This window comes from Apostichopus japonicus, chromosome 19 (assembly GCF_037975245.1).
Source record: "Apostichopus japonicus isolate 1M-3 chromosome 19, ASM3797524v1, whole genome shotgun sequence".
NCBI classification, from domain to species: Eukaryota; Metazoa; Echinodermata; class Holothuroidea; order Aspidochirotida; family Stichopodidae; genus Apostichopus; species Apostichopus japonicus.
The window spans coordinates 17141335-17159504 of NC_092579.1; the positions used below are offsets into that span (position 1 = coordinate 17141335).

The 18170-nt window shown below is 37.3% G+C and overlaps 2 protein-coding genes and 1 pseudogene across 5 annotated transcripts in view; 1 reads left to right on the forward strand and 2 right to left on the reverse strand.

The window, feature by feature from the left end:
* LOC139959541 (dynein beta chain, ciliary-like) overlaps positions 1-1285 on the forward strand; it is a 56676-nt gene extending 55391 nt beyond the window's left edge. For both annotated transcript variants that reach the window (XM_071957246.1, XM_071957247.1), the window contains one exon: positions 1-1285. In XM_071957246.1, the coding sequence (XP_071813347.1) occupies positions 1-618 (618 nt within the window). In that variant the 3' untranslated portion in view covers positions 619-1285.
* Positions 717-18170, reverse strand: part of LOC139959542 (protein white-like) — a 23980-nt gene continuing 6526 nt past the window's right edge. Inside the window, exons 5-18 of one of the 3 annotated variants that reach the window (XR_011790162.1) lie at positions 16246-16335; positions 14786-14952; positions 13935-14109; positions 11983-12072; positions 11243-11283; positions 10340-10448; positions 10021-10158; positions 9466-9558; positions 8618-8753; positions 8030-8135; positions 6140-6240; positions 5094-5167; positions 1921-4733; positions 717-1504 (exon numbers count right to left, since the gene is read on the reverse strand). Coding sequence is in view for 1 of the 3 variants with exons in the window: in XM_071957248.1 (XP_071813349.1) it covers positions 4629-4733; positions 5094-5167; positions 6140-6240; positions 8030-8135; positions 8618-8753; positions 9466-9558; positions 10021-10158; positions 10340-10448; positions 11243-11283; positions 11983-12072; positions 13935-14109; positions 14786-14952; positions 16246-16335 (1425 nt within the window). In the remaining 2 variants the exon portion in view is untranslated. Of the gene's footprint in view, positions 4734-5093; positions 5168-6139; positions 6241-8029; positions 8136-8617; positions 8754-9465; positions 9559-10020; positions 10159-10339; positions 10449-11242; positions 11284-11982; positions 12073-13934; positions 14110-14785; positions 14953-16245; positions 16336-18170 lie in introns of all 3 variants that reach the window. The other 2 variants (XR_011790161.1, XM_071957248.1) reach the window with 2 other exon arrangements.
* Positions 17660-17873, reverse strand: LOC139960750 (U2 spliceosomal RNA; annotated as a pseudogene).

Sequence of the window (18170 nt, forward strand, 5' to 3'; positions counted from 1 at the left end):
GGCGAACTGACCATCACGGCAGATATGGAAGAACTCAGTAACGCCCTCTTCTTGAACCAAGTACCCGAGTCTTGGAATAGTCGGGCATACCCGAGTCTGTACAGCCTGAGCGCCTGGTATGCAGATCTCCTGTTGAGGGTGAAAGAGCTTGAAAACTGGACCGCAGACTTCCAACTACCCAGCGCTGTCTGGCTGTGTGGCTTCTTCAACCCACAGAGCTTCCTGACGGCCATCATGCAGTCCATGGCGCGTAAGAACGAATGGCCCTTGGACAAGATGTGCCTGCAGTGTGACGTCACCAAGAAGAACAAGGAGGACATCAACAGCCCGCCCCGAGAGGGATCCTACGTCCACGGTCTCTTCATGGAGGGCGCCAGGTGGGACACCCAGACGGGCATGATCGCCGATGCCCGTCTCAAGGAACTCACGCCAAACATGCCCGTCATCTTCATCCGTGCCATACCCGTGGACAAGCAGGACACGCGTAACATCTACCAGTGTCCAGTCTACAAGACCAAACAACGTGGACCGACCTTTGTCTGGACTTTCAATCTCAAGACCAAAGAGAAGGCGGCAAAATGGACCCTAGCTGGAGTGGCCCTGCTCTTACAGGTGTAACCTTAACGAAGAGAAGGTAACCAGACAAAACAAAAATGGAGCAAATATTATGATCCAGATATAAATATCGTGTAGGTCCTTTACTCTTGCATAGAATCGTGCAGTGGTGTTGTGCTCTTACATTCCATTTAAATAGTATGAAGTTTTTGTATGGATTGTTTCGAAGCTTTGAAGTTAATTCACACTTTCGGTTTCAACTTTTGGCTGTTCAATAATTTCAAGTTTTCATGATGTGAGTGGCGTGATGGATCTTTGACCATCTCTCATTGGCTGAATGTTACAGTAAAACATGAGATGTTACAGTAATGTTACAGTATGTTACGTATGTTACAGAACAGTACAGTATGTTACAGTAAAACATGAGAGGAGTAATATAGGTTGTTTTATCTGTTCACAGTGGCATTCGATGAAATGTTCAGAACTGGGGAGGCATTATTCTATGCAACTTGATGAGAATATCCACCTTGAAATTTTGTCTTTCATTACAATATTTGTGTAAATAATTCACTTTTGAATGAATACAGGATGTGAACCCTGTCTGTTGTTAGGAAGGGAAAAAAGATCCGTCCATCTTAGTTCTTTCTTTGATATTGTTGTAGTATAGCCCACCTTGACATGAAAGCTTTAAACTACATATATTTTATATACTGGATAAATTTATAAAAAGTGTCTGCTTGTAAAATTAGATTTTAGATAAAAGCAGAATGAAAACAAAATTCAACAAAAAGGAACAAAATTTTACAGAGAGCATTCAAAGTGCCTAGTCTTCATATAAATTTAGTATTCATACTGCCTGTTATTCATATATATAGTATCCATACTGCTTAGTATTCATATTTAGTATTGATACTGCCTAGTATTCATATATATGTAGTATCCATACTGCCTAGTATTGATACTGCATAGTATTCATATATATATGTAGTATCCATACTGCTTAGTATTCCTATTTAGTATTGATACTGCCTAGTATTCATATATGCAGTATTCATACTGCCTAGTATTGATTCTGCATAGTATTCATATGTGTAGTATCCATACTGCCTAGTATTCATATATATGTAGTATCCATAATGCCTAGTATCCATACTGCCTAGTATCCATACTGCCTAGTATTCATATATACATAGTATCCATATTGCCTAGTATTGATACTGCATAGTATTCCTATATATGTAGTATTGATACTGCCTAGTATTCATATTTAGTATTGATACTGCCTAGTATTCATATATATGTAGTATCCATATTGGCTAGTGTTGATACTGCATAGTATTCATATATATGTAGTATCCATACTGCCTAGTATTCACATTTAGTATTGATACTGCCTAGTATTAATACTACCTAGTATTCATACTGCCTAGTATTCATATATTTATATATATATATGTAGTATCCATACTTTTGTTTGAATGTGAGATATTTGTTTATGTGTGAAGTTTATATGTGTGGGATTTAGCTGTTTGTGTAAAGAAGGATTATAAGTTTAGTAGATACAGGGTACAAAGTATAGACACAACTGATTAAGATAAGAAAGTTGTCACATATGTTTCAAAAGGATGTGATAGGGCCCGGGGAGGGAGGTGTGGTTGGGAGACGGGATTTATGGTGAGCTCTTGTGGTGAGTCTGTTTAATCCGTAGTAACCATATATGTGACATCAAATGAAGTTAATGCAATTTACGACATTAAAGCAGGTCATTTCAAACCTTCCCTAATTGGGGTTAATTAAAATTATCTTAGTTTAGTTAATGATATGTCATTAAGAGTTATGGTTTGATATTTACAATTAGAAACATATTAACTTTTAAATTTGAAGGGGAAAAAAAATGACAGTTTGCTTTGAAATGGTAATGGGGTGGGTCTGGTATCCTAGTGTAGTTGATGATATGCCATCAATGTTTCATATTTACAACAACAAAAAATTCTCCATTTTACAATCAACAGCATTACTTGATGCTTGAAAAACTAGCCGTACACAAAGAAGAGAAAGCAAACAAATTAATATCTTTATTAATTAAACTGCCAAGTAAAATGGCATCATTTGTAACAGTCTTATTACATTTCATTAACAGTTTATTATCCCGTTACTTAAATGTCATTCGAATTTGCAGTTAACTAAGATTTTTTTTTACATTTTATCATTTCTTTTTTAAGACTTGCTGGTTATCTATTAGATTGAACCCTCCACCATTAACAATTTGTCCCATTAGGGAAGAAAAACGTTAATCTAGTCTCTATGGATAAATGATAGCATACAACGCAAGCATTGAACTAGGAAATAAAATCAATGTATTATCTAAAGTTGACATATATCCAATGACTTAGTGAAACTCAAATTTTTCGTTAGTCACCATAGACTTGAAGAATAGGTTTGGTCACACTGCCAAGCCATGTGTGTCTTTATAACCTATTCTAACTACATTATGGCTGTTCATTCATACTAAAACATCCCAGTCAGTATACGATACATACTAAACAATTGGTAAATCTTGAAGCTATTTTGTGCCCCCCTCTCCTCCTCCTGCAACCCAGTTTTCATCTTTCAGCTCAGTTGGGACCCTCATACATAAGGTATTACCCTAGTTGCACACAAATCGGGGCCCCATGTCCGGGTCCCATGTCTGGACCGTCTTACTGATAACACTGTAGTTCATTGACATTATACCAGTTTAAACTGCAATTATACCAGTTTAAACTGCAAGAGGCAATTTTCATTGTTTTAAATTGTTTGAACACTCAACAGCAGTTATACCAATAGGCACAATCGCATGTTAAATCATTTGTGGTAACTGGATGTAACCATTGACAACAGGAGATACTTGAAATGTACAACCCTGGTATACCTGAAAATAAAACTTGGTTTGAAGTGTCAAAGATAACTACTTCTCTCAAGTATCTTCTCTTTTGTTTTGCATCATTTCGTTTAAGATAGTCCTATATAAAGATTAAAGAGTTCCTATGTAAAGGTGGAAGAGTTCCTATATAAAGATGAAAGAGTTCCTATATAAAGATGAAAGAGTTCCTATGTTAAGGTAGAAGAGTTCCTATGTAAAGGTGGAAGAGTTCCTATGTAAAGGTGAAAGAGTTCCTATGTAAAGGTGGAAGAGTTCCTATGTAAAGGTGGAAGAGTTCCTATGTAAAGATGGAAGAGTTTGCAAAGATTTTCAACTTTTACAGCTATTTAAAGTTTTCTGCAAGGACTGCTTTTGTCTATGACTTTAAGGATCATCAGAGGCAAATCAGTCCACACAGCTAGAACTGATCTTGCAGATTTCAAAATTTGCAGTCTCCTCAGGTGAACTTATCCCTAACGGCCTACTATGTCAATTGTACACTAATAGAATGATTGTAGTCCTCACCTTTCACATTAACCATGTCTGCATTGACAATGATCAACAGCAAAGATCTGTTAGTGGTCAACACTCAAGTGAGACAATATTTTTACATACTCTGCTTTCATGCCATGCTACAAAGCACTTGCAATGACAGTATGAGCAGTTTACTATACCCTACTATCCTATTCTATACTATACTATATCCTATCCAGGGTTAATATATCAGAAAAAATGGTTAGGAACTGTGCATTCTGTCAGTAAGAGTGCTTTTGAACCTGATATGAGAGTACAGTGTAGATTGGTAATAGCGCTAAGAAATTGTTCTAGCTGGCTTGTGTGGTCAAAAGAAACGTCAGTTTATATATATAAATTGTAATCAACGGCACTTTCTACAAATTGGAAACGCCTTCCCTGTATACTAGCTAAGCCAATGAAATATTTTTCCCCCTTGCATTTCTTAGTTTTTCGGAGTTTGGAGGTGGTTCCCTTATATTCACGGATATAATACGTCCTAGGACAATGTCGTTGTTTACAAATTTAAGGGTTACATTCCCAAAATCATTTGGAATGTTAGACTGCCTGTGGCTCTCCTTCTTTTCGACTTCCGTGCCCATTTCAATCTCTCCTTAAGATAGCTGCGATACTATGTCGCTTAGCCATAAGACCTGAGCTAGGTCCATTTGTATTTCATCTTCAGAAAGAGCAAGACGCAGGAGAATGAGAGGTAACCAAATAACTGAAGAAACAGGAAACCAATATCGACGAAGAAGTCATCCTGGAATGAAATATATATATATATTTAAATTATATTCATACACCAAAGGCTTTACTCTTATGTATATATATATATATATATATATATTTGTTTGACGAATAACCCCCCCCCCCCCCGCCTCCAACAAACAGAATCTTCGTGTACTGTACTATATAGATTCTTCAGCATTGTTTCAAAAGTTGCAATCTAATGGTCTAGCATCATTTCGTCTAACCAGCCTACTAACATTTCTCAAAGGGGGACGGGTCAGCCCTTACATTAGACCCTTCCCCCTGGAAGATGTAACATCTTACCCCCCCCCCCAAGTACAAAAGTTAAAACAGCAGTAACCCTGTCATTTTAATTTCATTCTGTACGTACCGTTTTAAATCCATACTGATCAAGGACAGCTTCACCAGTTAAAATACAAGGTTCCTGTCTATGATAGGAACACTCTGTTGAAGCAAGAAACAAAAGTTAAATTTAACACATCCCAATATCTGAGAATATCTTGGAAAAAACAAGTTCCTCATAGAAAGTACTATAAGTAACTTCCAGCATACGGTATGCTTAAAAGTAAAGTATTGCCAATTTCAAATTCACGATTTTGTTATCGATAATTTTGCAATATAATTTAGAATCAAACCCATCAAATATGCTAACAAAAATGTCACGGTTTTGGGATGAATTTAAAAAGTCGCGAATTTGGCCAACATTTGAAGAAAAGTAATAAGCCTTACAAAATATTCAATGAAAAATATGAAATTTCTCAAACCCCCTTATAATATAATAATAAATAAGTTCTTAATATAGCGCCAAATAACAAAAGGCCTCTAGGCGCTTTTACAAAACCTAAAACAAATAAAAATATAAAAAGACAGAGAAATCAAAGGAATAAAAAGTCTAGAAAACACATAAACGAAAATTAAACAGTATGTAAAATACGAACACAAAAATCTAAAAACACCAGAAAACTATGAAACAGACCAAAACCTATAAAAAAAAATAATTCATGATGCTTGTAACGGATTCTTAAAGCTCAAATATGGATTTTCCGCAACATTAAAGTGGAGTTCCTGTAATATATTTTAAGCTTCATTTGGACTAATTAATAATAGAAGGTGGATCAATTGTATACAAAAGGGGCCATTTCCTTTCAAATGGGAACGAATAAGGACATAACTATGTCTGATATATCAAGGTAGAAGATCGCTCTACCCCATTTACATAATTTTCGGAAGAATTGAAATAGTATAGCCTGTGTATCACGCATAATTTCATCTGCACACATCTAACCATTGTTACTCCACACATTGAGATACGCGTTTGACGTATCCTTAAGCGCAGACGTTATTTGGCGCCAAAATTAGGGTTCGCTCTCATTTACTATAAACGTCACAAATGCTGTAGTCTGTACATTCACGTACCGATATTTTCCACGTCTCGCCATTGGTTAATCGAGAGGGCTTCAAAAGACGAGAGAATCCAGTCGAAGTATGTTATGGGCTTCAATATCACAGGGATTGTTCTGTAACCAAGAAAATCATAGCGCATGCTCAGTGTAGTTATTCTCGTCAATACTGTGTAAGCGTGCTATGAATCCGTGAAACCATGTTGTAAGCGAAGTGTAGGCTATTAAACAAGTAGGATCAATAAACTGTAGCGATCAAACCATGGGATGCTACAAACAAAATAGCTTTTCTTCAAAAATTTACAGAATCATGTTAGACCATCGTCGGAGCATTCCCCACCCCGCCCCTCCCCGCCACCACAGGCCGGGCCTAGCGAGAGGGCATCAGTGAGATATAGCTTCGGGCCCCTCAGGGCAGGCGCGGCGGAACGGAAAAATTATTGGGGGGGCTAATACGTGGAGACTATTTAAGCGGAGCGCCACGATCGGTTGGCGCGGAGCGTACAAGAAAATTTGGGGTTTTTCAAACCCCACAGATGGCCGGAAACGGCACTTCCCGAGTGTTTTATGCTGCGAATACCTAGCCCTAAAACATGGGTCTCAAGCCTGCAATTTCTCAGATTGCACGTAAAAATCTGTAAAAACATTGTAATTTGTATATTCTATGGTGTTTTAAGAGAGTAGCTATTACTCGACGTGTACTGGCAAAGACGTTTTTGAGTGTAGTAAATTACTACTTGCAATTAAATGCAATAATGACAAGGGCGTCGGAAGCTATTTTTGATTGGTACGGCGGTTCAGAGTGTGGCCAACTATCATAATTATCGGAGGGAAGTTTGGTAGGTCAAACAACGCTACGCGCCACCACGGTTGGCGAGTAGCGTAATGGAGAAAATTTTGAAAATATGCCTCCCAGATTGCAGGAAATGGCACTTCCCGAGCTTGAAAATAAGACCCCTGCCATTCCAGAGTAGTCACATTTAGCCTACTTGCCGTCATCATTATTGAAAATTATTGAAACATATACCTCCGAGATTTTTTTTTCCAATTTTTAGTCCTACTTTTTTTCTTTTTTTTGCGTCATGAATATTGGTCCGGCGTTCGCCGGACCTGCCCGTACCGGCTCCGACGCCCCTGAATTAAATAAATGTCATAAGAAAAAACAGAAAGCATTTCTTAATGTCAACAAATGGGTAATTCTAAAACCATGTGCAGTTGCAAACAAATTTCTGTGACCTAGCACTGCCATCATGTCATGAATGCATGTACCCTATACAGTATAGGTGAAATGCTAATATTGTGTTTTTGTTCGTTTAATAATTGATTGCGTTTAAACATAAAGCCATGTTCCACGCCTTGCGTGTACTCATAGTGTGAACGCAAATTTTGATGAGTGTAGCGTTTAGCTTATTACAAGAAGACGCGGTTGGGGTGACAATGTGGTCTATAGCCAGGGGACGGGCCGAGGGTCCCCCAGCATTTACTAAAATTGTTACACCTATATAGTTTACGTGTGCATCGGACAGATCGACAAGTATGCATTGAAAAATGGGCAGATGCACGTTTCGGAGCCTTGGTAAATATTGGGGGACTTATCATGCATTTGCCCCCTCAACTTTTTCATTGGGGGGGCTGAGCCCCCCCCCCCCCCCAAGCCCCCCCCCCCCCCCGGTTCCGCCGCCACTGCCTCAGGGTCAAATAGGAGTATCGGAAAATTATCAATTGAACAGGGAAAATATTGGATAAAGAATATATGAGGTCCTGTTCAAATCTTCATACTATACTTAAAACTAGAGTGCAATACTTGGGCCCGGGCACAGAATTGTGTTTGGGCCGGATCTGGATCTCATGGCCCATCTTATAGCACACATTTGATAAGGTCAACTTGTTTTACAAGCTTTTGTACCTGATATTGATATAGTATCCTCCCAGGACATTCATAATGAAGCACAGCTGAGGCACCGCCACCATCACCCGCTTCTGCGTTTCCCAGATCACTGACTGACACATAACTGTTACAGGAAGAAACATGTCTTAGGATTCTTAACCATGAATAACATAACAAAATAATGGTTTTATGAAACAGTAGTTTTGCATAACCACCTTCTTGCCCTCACTCCTCTAGCCCCTTCCCTCCCCAATAAAGAAAAAATGTAGAAGACCAACAATAAAAACTTATAACCGAAATAGGGAATATCGTAAAAATCATATTGAAGTCATCGTAATGCGATGGTCCTTCTTCCCTACCGTAGCAAGTTTATGCGGAATCGTTGAAGGACTTTACTCGTCATAATATGAACGTTCCAAACACATTTGCCATTATTTTAATTTTTTTGATTACTAAGTATTCGCAAATGCTCCTTTTAACTAATTTCCAGATAAGAAGTTTATCAAATTTATCTTTATTTTAAGAACACTTTTTGTCATGAATGCATGCAAAAGATTATCGTATACAAAACTCTGACGTCACAATTTTCAACGCGGCTATACTAACCAAAGGTCACGTTTACGTAGAAGGCGACAGTTAGTATCGCTATGCATATAGTAATGGCGTCCCACTCTAGTCGAAGTCCACCACAAAGGTAAATCACTGCCACAGATATAATAAGCAAGATCACAGCCACAATACTCTAAAAGAAAACCAAAATAAGAGAAAAAATAACATCAAAATAACGTATAATTAAAGGAAAAGTTTGTTTATAATGTGAGTAGTACTATGAATTGCTGTTGCACTTATACCGAATCAAATATTTAATATCTCAAGAATTTTTTTCAGATTAAATAAAAAACAAATAACACACTTAACCTATGTAACCTTGTACGAGCCGTGAATATGTTCCTATCAAAAGAACTTGTAGATTGTAGGGGTAACCTAATGTTTATTTATTAACATCTGATGGAGTTCCTGTTGCCAGTTTTCTGGTCAGGCTAGTGGTTTGCTACTTGCACCCTTTGAGTGCGAGCCGAAATACTTCAATAAGGTTTCCTGCCCAACGTAATTGTCCTGTTTACTAAGTAAATGCGAAGTGGGGTTAATTATACGTTTTTGTGTACAGTAATAAAACCAAACCTTAATATATTCAGCACATGTCAACATAGTACCCTCGCCCATAATTATCGTGACTGGGTCTAAAATAAGTCTCGGTCAGGCCCATACACGTCACGTTTTATGAAGGGCCTTGCCTTCATTGTTTCAAGAGACGAATGGGTTCAAGAATGCAATTCCACGGATCCTGACCGGCCCGCACGCCCCCCCCCCCCGACCCCCGCCCGTCGCCTAATCGATTTTCCTTGTTTCCTTTATATGGTGTTCTTGTATAAGAACTTTTACAATTGATTTACCTGCGTCAGAAGCGTAGAGAGAAAGTAAGAGGTGACGTCATAGAGGCCGTCTTTATATTCTCGTATTAGTAAAGGAAGTTCCCGTGGAATGACCTGTCAAAAGACTTACAGTTAGTACATTAAACACAACCATTAAACCCAAATTAAAATATGGATGAGTTAAATATTAATTCGTATATTAATTAATTCATCGGCAAGTTCATTAAACGTCGTAAACGTACATTTATATATATATATATATATATATATATATATATATATATATATATATATATATATATATATATATATATATATATATATATATATGTATATATATATATATATATATATATATATATAAATAAATAAGTATATAAGTAAGACGCAACTTCTACGTGCACAATATGACTTCTATCATAAATATTGTGTTAAAAACGAAATAGACCTAACTAAATAAATATTTTTAAAAAGGGGGGGGGGGGGAACGAAAAGAAGAAGCTTGGCAATTTATTTGTCCTGATGATTCTCTCATCACGGGATACATGAATCACACATACGTGTATGTTTTCATACCTCCATGAGCCTGTTTGAATTGACGAGGGTAAAGTTGGCGCAGAAAAAGAAGAGCATTCCTTGAGTATCAACGATCCTGCCTTGGTCGATGGTTTGGTCAGGATGAAAATAAATAATCACCAGAATAACACTCATGAACTAAAGGTAAAGAAGATATACAAATTAAAAGTCATTTGTGAACAACTTCCCTAATCAATTGCTGTCCTCTTATATACTTCAAATCACTAATGCTAATAGTACAAGCAATTCATTATATATGTCTCTGATAGACTTCTGATTGTTTCCACGCTAAATTACACCGGCATTATATACAACTTACGATGGTTGTGGCGAGTCTTGCGCAAAGTAAGCTCGGGTTTCTCATTAATGAAATTGCACTTCTCCAGCTGAGATAGGCGAATTTTGTGAACCAGCTTGTATTGCCTCCACTAACATACAAATGATAAAAGAGAAAATAAAATATGAGAAAATAAATATTTTAGACCTGTGGGGTATCCATTACTTTTCAATCTCTTTTATCAATTTGGATTTCAAGTTAGCTAGACACACGTCAGTTTCTGAAAACGAAACATTTCAAAATAACATTCTCGGATCTAGTTTACCAGGTACGCTCTTAGCTATATGTCCAAAATGCGGTGTGTGCATGCTTGCTTGTGTTTTTATTACTCAATTGATTTGAAGGTAAAAAACTACAGAAACATGCCAAGTTGATATTCTTGATAAACCCCTAATTCTGTTGAAGTATATTTTTACCCAGGTTTGTAGTAAGTATATCCTTACGCGTACTCCTTACTCGTATTCTAGCGTGCTTGCTTAATTAAACACGGTTGTATACTCGCCCTCATAGATTAGTACTCGCTGATCTTACTTGGGTCACGTTGATATAAGCTATAACATTAATACTAACGTAATATTAACCATAACCGCTCTTAGAACCTGGTACTGGTACTCATACCAAGGGAAATCTTACTTGTACTCATATGGTACTCGTGTGGTTGCACTCTTACGACAAAGTCCGGTCAGAGCTTTGTCCAATAAATTGACTTAATTCTTGAAGTCACATCTGAAAACCAGGACATCTATTAATGAAGTTTAAAGAACCAATATAGAAACACCTATCAGAAGTAATCTAAGTGTACTCTAAGTCACTACCTGTTAACCAGGCTACCCTTCGTTGCAAGGACTCCCTTGCCAAGTAATTATACCCTTCAATTCAATCTACCTTAATCTACCAACATCTTCGGTTCTGGAATCCTCCGAGGTCTGTAATCATATTAAAAAATCAAACAAAAATTTGTATCAGAATGACGAAATTATACGAATATATTTAACGACGGATGTAAGAAAATGATGATTTTGCTAATGATCTGAAACGAATCTATTCCCGCGACTAAATTGTGGAGTTGTGGGATCATGTTCCATGAGTACCAACTGTTGAGAAACTCTGTTATATGGGAGAGGTGGGGGGGGGGGGCTATACCATCTAGTTTTATTTGTTTATTCCAGTCAGTGTTTTCTGTTATCCGATTAATAATTGGATGTAGAATTTCAAAGATAACAGATAATTTCTAATGAAATATTTGGAAACAACTAGAACATCAAGTCGTGTTTCGCTTTTCAAAAGGACACTTACCCTCCACTCGATAATTTACTAGAGCCTAGACTCTAGAGCATCATAATACATAATATATGATGAACGAAAATTTATAGGTGAAACATGATAGACAACATATAAATCACATGTGTGACGAGGTTGTGATATCTCGCAATATGTAGCACATACTTTATGATATATTTATATATGGGTGTGTGTGTATACTTGACAGTTGTCAACAGAGTAGAGTGAAAATATAATCTCATTGACATACGAAATAAGGGATCTATAACTAGATTATGTGCTCGAAAGTGATGTCAGTTTTAGGATTAATATTGATCAAGAATTGCTCAGAAATTTCCACTTACACGAATTGCCTCTTGCCTTGTGTATTCGACGCCAATTAAACCCTCAATAAGCTTCCCTGCTGGACTGATGAGAAAATGGTCGCAAAGATACTGAAAGAACAAAAATAAGGAGGAAAATATTAATATTAAAAACTAAACGGGGGTTTACTTTCAAGTGTTACGGTCTATTCACTACTAGTTTGACGTCTGAAAATTCATAGAATTGAGTCAGTTTTCTTTTCACCTGACTGTCAATGACGTCACAGAAACCTAACTGCAAAATTTCAATCGAACTTATATCGAAAATACCCATTCTATGCAATACAGAGAATGAACAACGGCATACCTGACAGTTCTAATACAAGATCGTGGAGCGCGCCATAATTGCCACACCATCACGACCAAACTTTAAAAGCTTGCGAGTCACTTCGCCCAACAACCATTTCGCCCAACTGCCATTTCGCCCAACCAGCCTGGTCATTTCGCCCAACCGCGTTGGTCATTTCGCCCAACCAGCATGGTCAGTTCGCCCAACCGTGTTGGTCATTTCGCCCAACCGTGTTGGTCATTTCGCCCAACCGTGTTGGTCATTTCGCCCAACCGTGTTGGTCATTTCGCCCAACCTTATTTTTACTAATATTCAGTCAGAATAATATTACTTTTTCTATTCCACCAGTTCAATTTGATTTATTTTGGGTAAGGTTACTTCGTAATAGGTAAATAAAGTGAGGTCCGCTCGATATCGATCGGAGTCTGAGCAGTTATTTCGGGTATAATGGGAGGATTACACTACTTTAGGCGTTTACGCATACAATGGAAGTTATATTATTATACAAACAAAGGGGAATCGGTGTGGAATAATATAACCGTTTCTATTTCACTAGTTCAATTTGATTTATTTTGGGTTATATTATTGGTAGTTATATTATTATTATTATTATTATATGGAAGTTATATTATTATATAAACAAAGGGGAATCGGTGTGGAATAATATAACCGTTTCTATTTCACTAATTCAATTTTATTTATTTTGGGTTAAATTATTGGAAGTTACATATGTAGGCCTAATCAATTTAACCACGACTTCAAGTTTCCTTAATACTCGGTTCGTATCCCGTAACGTTAACAATTCCCGACCGTTTACTATAAAACCTATCAAACCTAACCCCTAAAATACTGGTCCATCGTACTGACTAACAATTCCGGAACGTTAAGTGAAAAACAATATATATATAAAACCCGTCCGTAATATTTATCAATGTAACCACATATGTAATCACATATGTAGGCCTAATCAATTTAACCACGACTTCAAGTTTCCTTAATACTCGGTTCGTATCCCGTAACGTTAACAATTCCCGACCGTTTACTATCAAACCTATCAAACCTAACCCCTAAAACACTGATCCATCCTCAAGATTCCTTAATATTCGGTTCGTATTCTGTAACGTTTCCTTACTAAAGTTATACAAAGAAAAGGACTTCAAGTTTCCTTAATATTCCTTAATATTCGAACGTTTACTATCAAACCTAAACCCCAACACACTGATCGGTCCTCAAGTTTCCTTAATATTCGGTTCGTATCCTGTAACTTTAACAATTCCCGAACGTTTACTTTTCAAGTATCATATTTAATCAAGGTTGGGCGAAATGACCAGACTGGTTGGGCGAAATGACCAGGCTGGTTGGGCGAAATGACCAGGCTGGTTGGGCGAAATGACCAGGCTGGTTGGGCGAAATGACCAGGCTGGTTGGGCGAAATGGTAAGGTTGGGCGAAATGGCAGTTGGGCGAAATGGTTGTTGGGCGAAGTGTCCTGCTTCCCTTTAAAATGGCCATTCAACCGTATATTCAGCTGTCCAAACATTTTGTAATACAGATGTCGGTTCAAAGCCACCGTAGGCCTACTTGTCCGAACAAACCAGAAATAGAAGGCCGCCATTTTTATCTGTTTTGTGTAAACGTTGACCTACCTCGTTGCGTTTAAAGCTTTCTTTCTCTGCGCCCGGAGCCACAGAAAGAACGGCAATGTAGTAGTCAGCCGGGGAGAAATTATCAGGACACACGTAACCAAGGGGACTGAAGTAGTCCAAAATGGCGCCCTGTGGACCGGCATATGCTGTCTTACCATTGGCGAGGAAGTAGACACTGCAATAAAGTGCAATTATAGGTTTATTCGTTTGCAGCAAATTGAAGAGTCGGCAAGGGGGTGAAGGGGAAGAAAAGAAACTAGGGCGGTAGTTTGAGCGAGGTTAAACACGCGTGTTACTGATAATAACAGTCAAATAATACGAAATCGGGCTATTTGTAGCTTTAAACTGGACAACCCTATAGGGTATAAATATGGATGCCAGACCCGAAGTAATAGTATTAATGCAGGTTCTTATGGAACGTTCAGAAATTTCTTCAGGCTCCTTTTTCGTTCTCACATATCCCTTGCCTTGGCTTAGTTTCGTTACACCATGATTTATTGTCACTTGTTGCTTGAAAATATAATTAAAACCAATTTTTTTTCTAATTACTGGTATAAACGAATTGAAGGAATTGACCCAGACATACTCTTGTGTGTTTTCTTCTTCTTTAGGCACTAAAAGGTTACAAACATGAGTTTGCTCAACACGGTATAGTGGGGGAAAAGTTGTAAGATTCACACACGAGCAAGCTTTATACTTTAAACGTTTTTAACAATGTTTGCTTGCGTTAATGCGGTGGGTCTTTTCGGTACCGCTACTTTTCTACCGAACTCCATGTGAGGAACTATGAATATCTTCTACAGATTTTAGATCAAAATTAATAAGTTTATTCTAAGAAGGTAATGTCTTACTTGTCAAACAAATTGAATACGTCCGAGCTAGGTTGATGTATCGTGCAGACGATGTTGTAACCATTTCTTGTTAGTTTCTTCAGGTTATGGATCAACACTTTCGCAATATACGAATCAAGACCAGTGGTTGGCTCATCGAGGAAAAGAAGTTGAGCCCTGCCCAGAAGCTGAAAAGAGAAATAAAATTTAACACTCAATGTACATGGCTTGATCAGTTTGTACTGTGAATAAGAGACATCCGTTAATATAAACTGTGCTATAACGCCGTAACACTTGTTAGACCTGTCAGCATGCGAATGTGAAAAGAATGACTAACAAACGAATACTGTTTCAACTAATGACTGGTTAGGAGTCTAAACAACTGTCCCTATATGTTTGACTAGCTAGTATACCTTGTAAAGATGGTACAAATTGCGTTTTGTACTGTAGTAAATTGTCATCCACTTTCTTTTAAATGTGAACGAAATTATTTTAGAAACCTTTAGAGTAGTCTGGCTAGTCCAGTCAATCATTATGCATACCAGGATTGTGTGTTTAATATTTTCTGTTTGTAAGTCCTTCTTTCTAACAAGTGGTCATAAATGTAACCAAACGTTAAGAAATTATATCACGCATCAGTTTAAACTAATTAAGGGGTACTGGCACCTTACCAGTTTTAACTGATAAGAGCCATGAGAATCGGGTGGCATTGAACGATAATCAGTCTGATAATGAACTTGATCACCGTACTATAAACCATTGGCTCATCTGATCTTACATCCTATAGTTATATGAGCAATTGCAAGTCACGTTAGAAAATTAAGGTTGACATGTCATAGTACAATAAAGATAATGAGAGAAAATTATTGAGTTCTATGCAAACATGCTTTATATACCTATTCCGACTTCAAGAAACCGGATACCAACAATGCTTTTTTCAGGCTATATATATATATATATATATATATATATATATATATCGATATCGACGTGAACTGCTCAGTTCTTTTACAAATTATAATACTTCAAACAGAATTTTTTTTTCTAGTAGGTTCATACAAGCAACAGAGCACCTGTTGATGTAAATACTAAACCATCTGTTGTTGACAAAGTCGTAATGCATTGTAAACATGTCATGTCATAACAGTCTACTCAGCATATTGTTTCATTATCAAGTTTTGTGATGCACGTAGACATACCTGGCTTATTTGCGACACCAAATTTGACGGGATGGCCCTCTTATGTGAAAAATATCATTTTTCTCACGAAATAAAAATGTTAAAGAAAACTACCTAGACATTTAGCAGATGATTTGGTTTGTCTATAAAACATCTCTCACTTGAGTTTGTGCCTTCATTTACCCTTTAATGCACGTATCAGTCAGTACGATAGTTAAAACAGGCTACAACTCCTGCTCGGCTGTTATGTGATACTAAATGTTTCTATGCACGTCACAACATCGTTGAGTAACTAGAACTAACCTTGCAGGCTACCGACAGTCGCTTCTTCTCCCCTCCTGATATGGAGCCCTTGCCTTTAATCCGAGTATCCGCACACTTCTTTAAGGACAGCTGTATATTGAATAAATATGGAGAAGTGAAATCACGTGACAGTAAACGTCATCAATGACGTGAACATGGAAGGTGACCGTCATGCAAGATATATTACAATTTGAAGCAATTTGTGATTATGACATACATAGAATGGAACTGCTGCTTTACACTATGCCTGAAGTAATTATGACGATACTAATTATGATTATGATAAAACAAAGACTAATTATTCACCTCCACAACTATACACTGTTGTACACAATAATTTCATTGCTATAGTTCTTAACAGGTATGCCTGATATAACTATTTTACGCTTCATTAAATCAACTCTACTATATCAAAATAAAATTGTAAATAGTCTGGTTCCGACTATAGTGGAACATATATAATAGTTAAATAAAACAGATGGAAGGATCGGGTAAAACAATAACCACAAATATCATCTGCGAAATAGTTAAACTTTTAATAATAGTATTTGCTTTTCCCGGGAAGAGTAAGATCTCTGTATAAGACCGCATTCTGGGTGTTTATTTTAAAAATCGATAAATTGTAAGAGACTGCAGCAGAAAGAAGTCATCGTCGTGTCAGTGTGGAAAGAATGATTCCAAGATATCTAGTAAAACCAAACGTGACATTCAAATCAAAAGTAAAGAAATGCCAGGGTGCATTTACAAGGTTGTTACCTAATGGCATAATAAAGGACTTATCATAGATTACCCAACCAAACCTGGGATCCCAGCAAAATGTATACAAAACCTGAATAATCTCCCTCAATGATACAGTTGAACCATCGGAAATTAAAACAATACCATCTGCACATATTGAGATAGTTCGACATTAAAAAATGAAAATACCTTGGATATTATCAGCGGTATTGCTCACATAATTAAGCAATTTGAGTGTAGATAGATAAACCATGAGCGGGCAGCCTTGGCAAACACCTCTCAGTGTAATTTGATAGAATAAAATGAAAATTTGTTTGAAACACAAGAACGAGCATTATTATAAAAAGATTGTGTCCCAATTGATAAAATCTGGACCAAAGTTGGAAAAAACGAAGAGAGTCCGATATAATTATAAACCTATTAAGGCGCATCAAATGCTTCTCAAAATCGAGAAAAGTTAGAGGCTCCGCGAACACCACAATCGTTAAGGTATAATCTATAATGTCAAGAAATGTATGGATGTCTTCACCAAGGAACCGACCTTTAAGAAAGCCAGTTTGCTCATTACTTATCAAACCAGTTAAACCTATCTCCTTATACGTTTAGCAAGATCCAGTTTGCAATAATTGTATAATCGTTGGTTTAACATAGCAATGTACCTTCAATCCTTTCAATAAATAGTATCTTTCAATGATAATAAGAGGTACATATTAAGAAAAGTCACCCAGGAAAGAACCTGGGCACGAAAACCAAACGACTGATCCGCTCTCAACCTCAGTCCCCTTGCATCGGGACTGTGACTGTGTGATCATCGTCGGGTGTGCATCACCATATCCCTCGAAAGGGAACAGATACTACACATGATCTTAGCCAAAAGGCCGAGAAGCGATCGATGGTAATAAGAGGTATATGACTTGCACGTAATTATGAAAGTACGCATTCAGCGAATGGCCAATTACGTGATCGCAAAAGTCGTCCCGAAAAACTTTATAAAATTCGAGCTAAAGCCAGATGTCTTGTCTGTGAACGAGCTGCTTTGCATTCCTACAGTTGAATACAATACCTTCGCATAAATACCGATCATTGTCTGAAAGCTTATTAAGTTATTATCCTGAAAGAACAACCGAAGGCGAACCTGTAAGATGAGAAGTCTAGGCCTGTTTAGGTGTCATCAAAACGACTTGCTT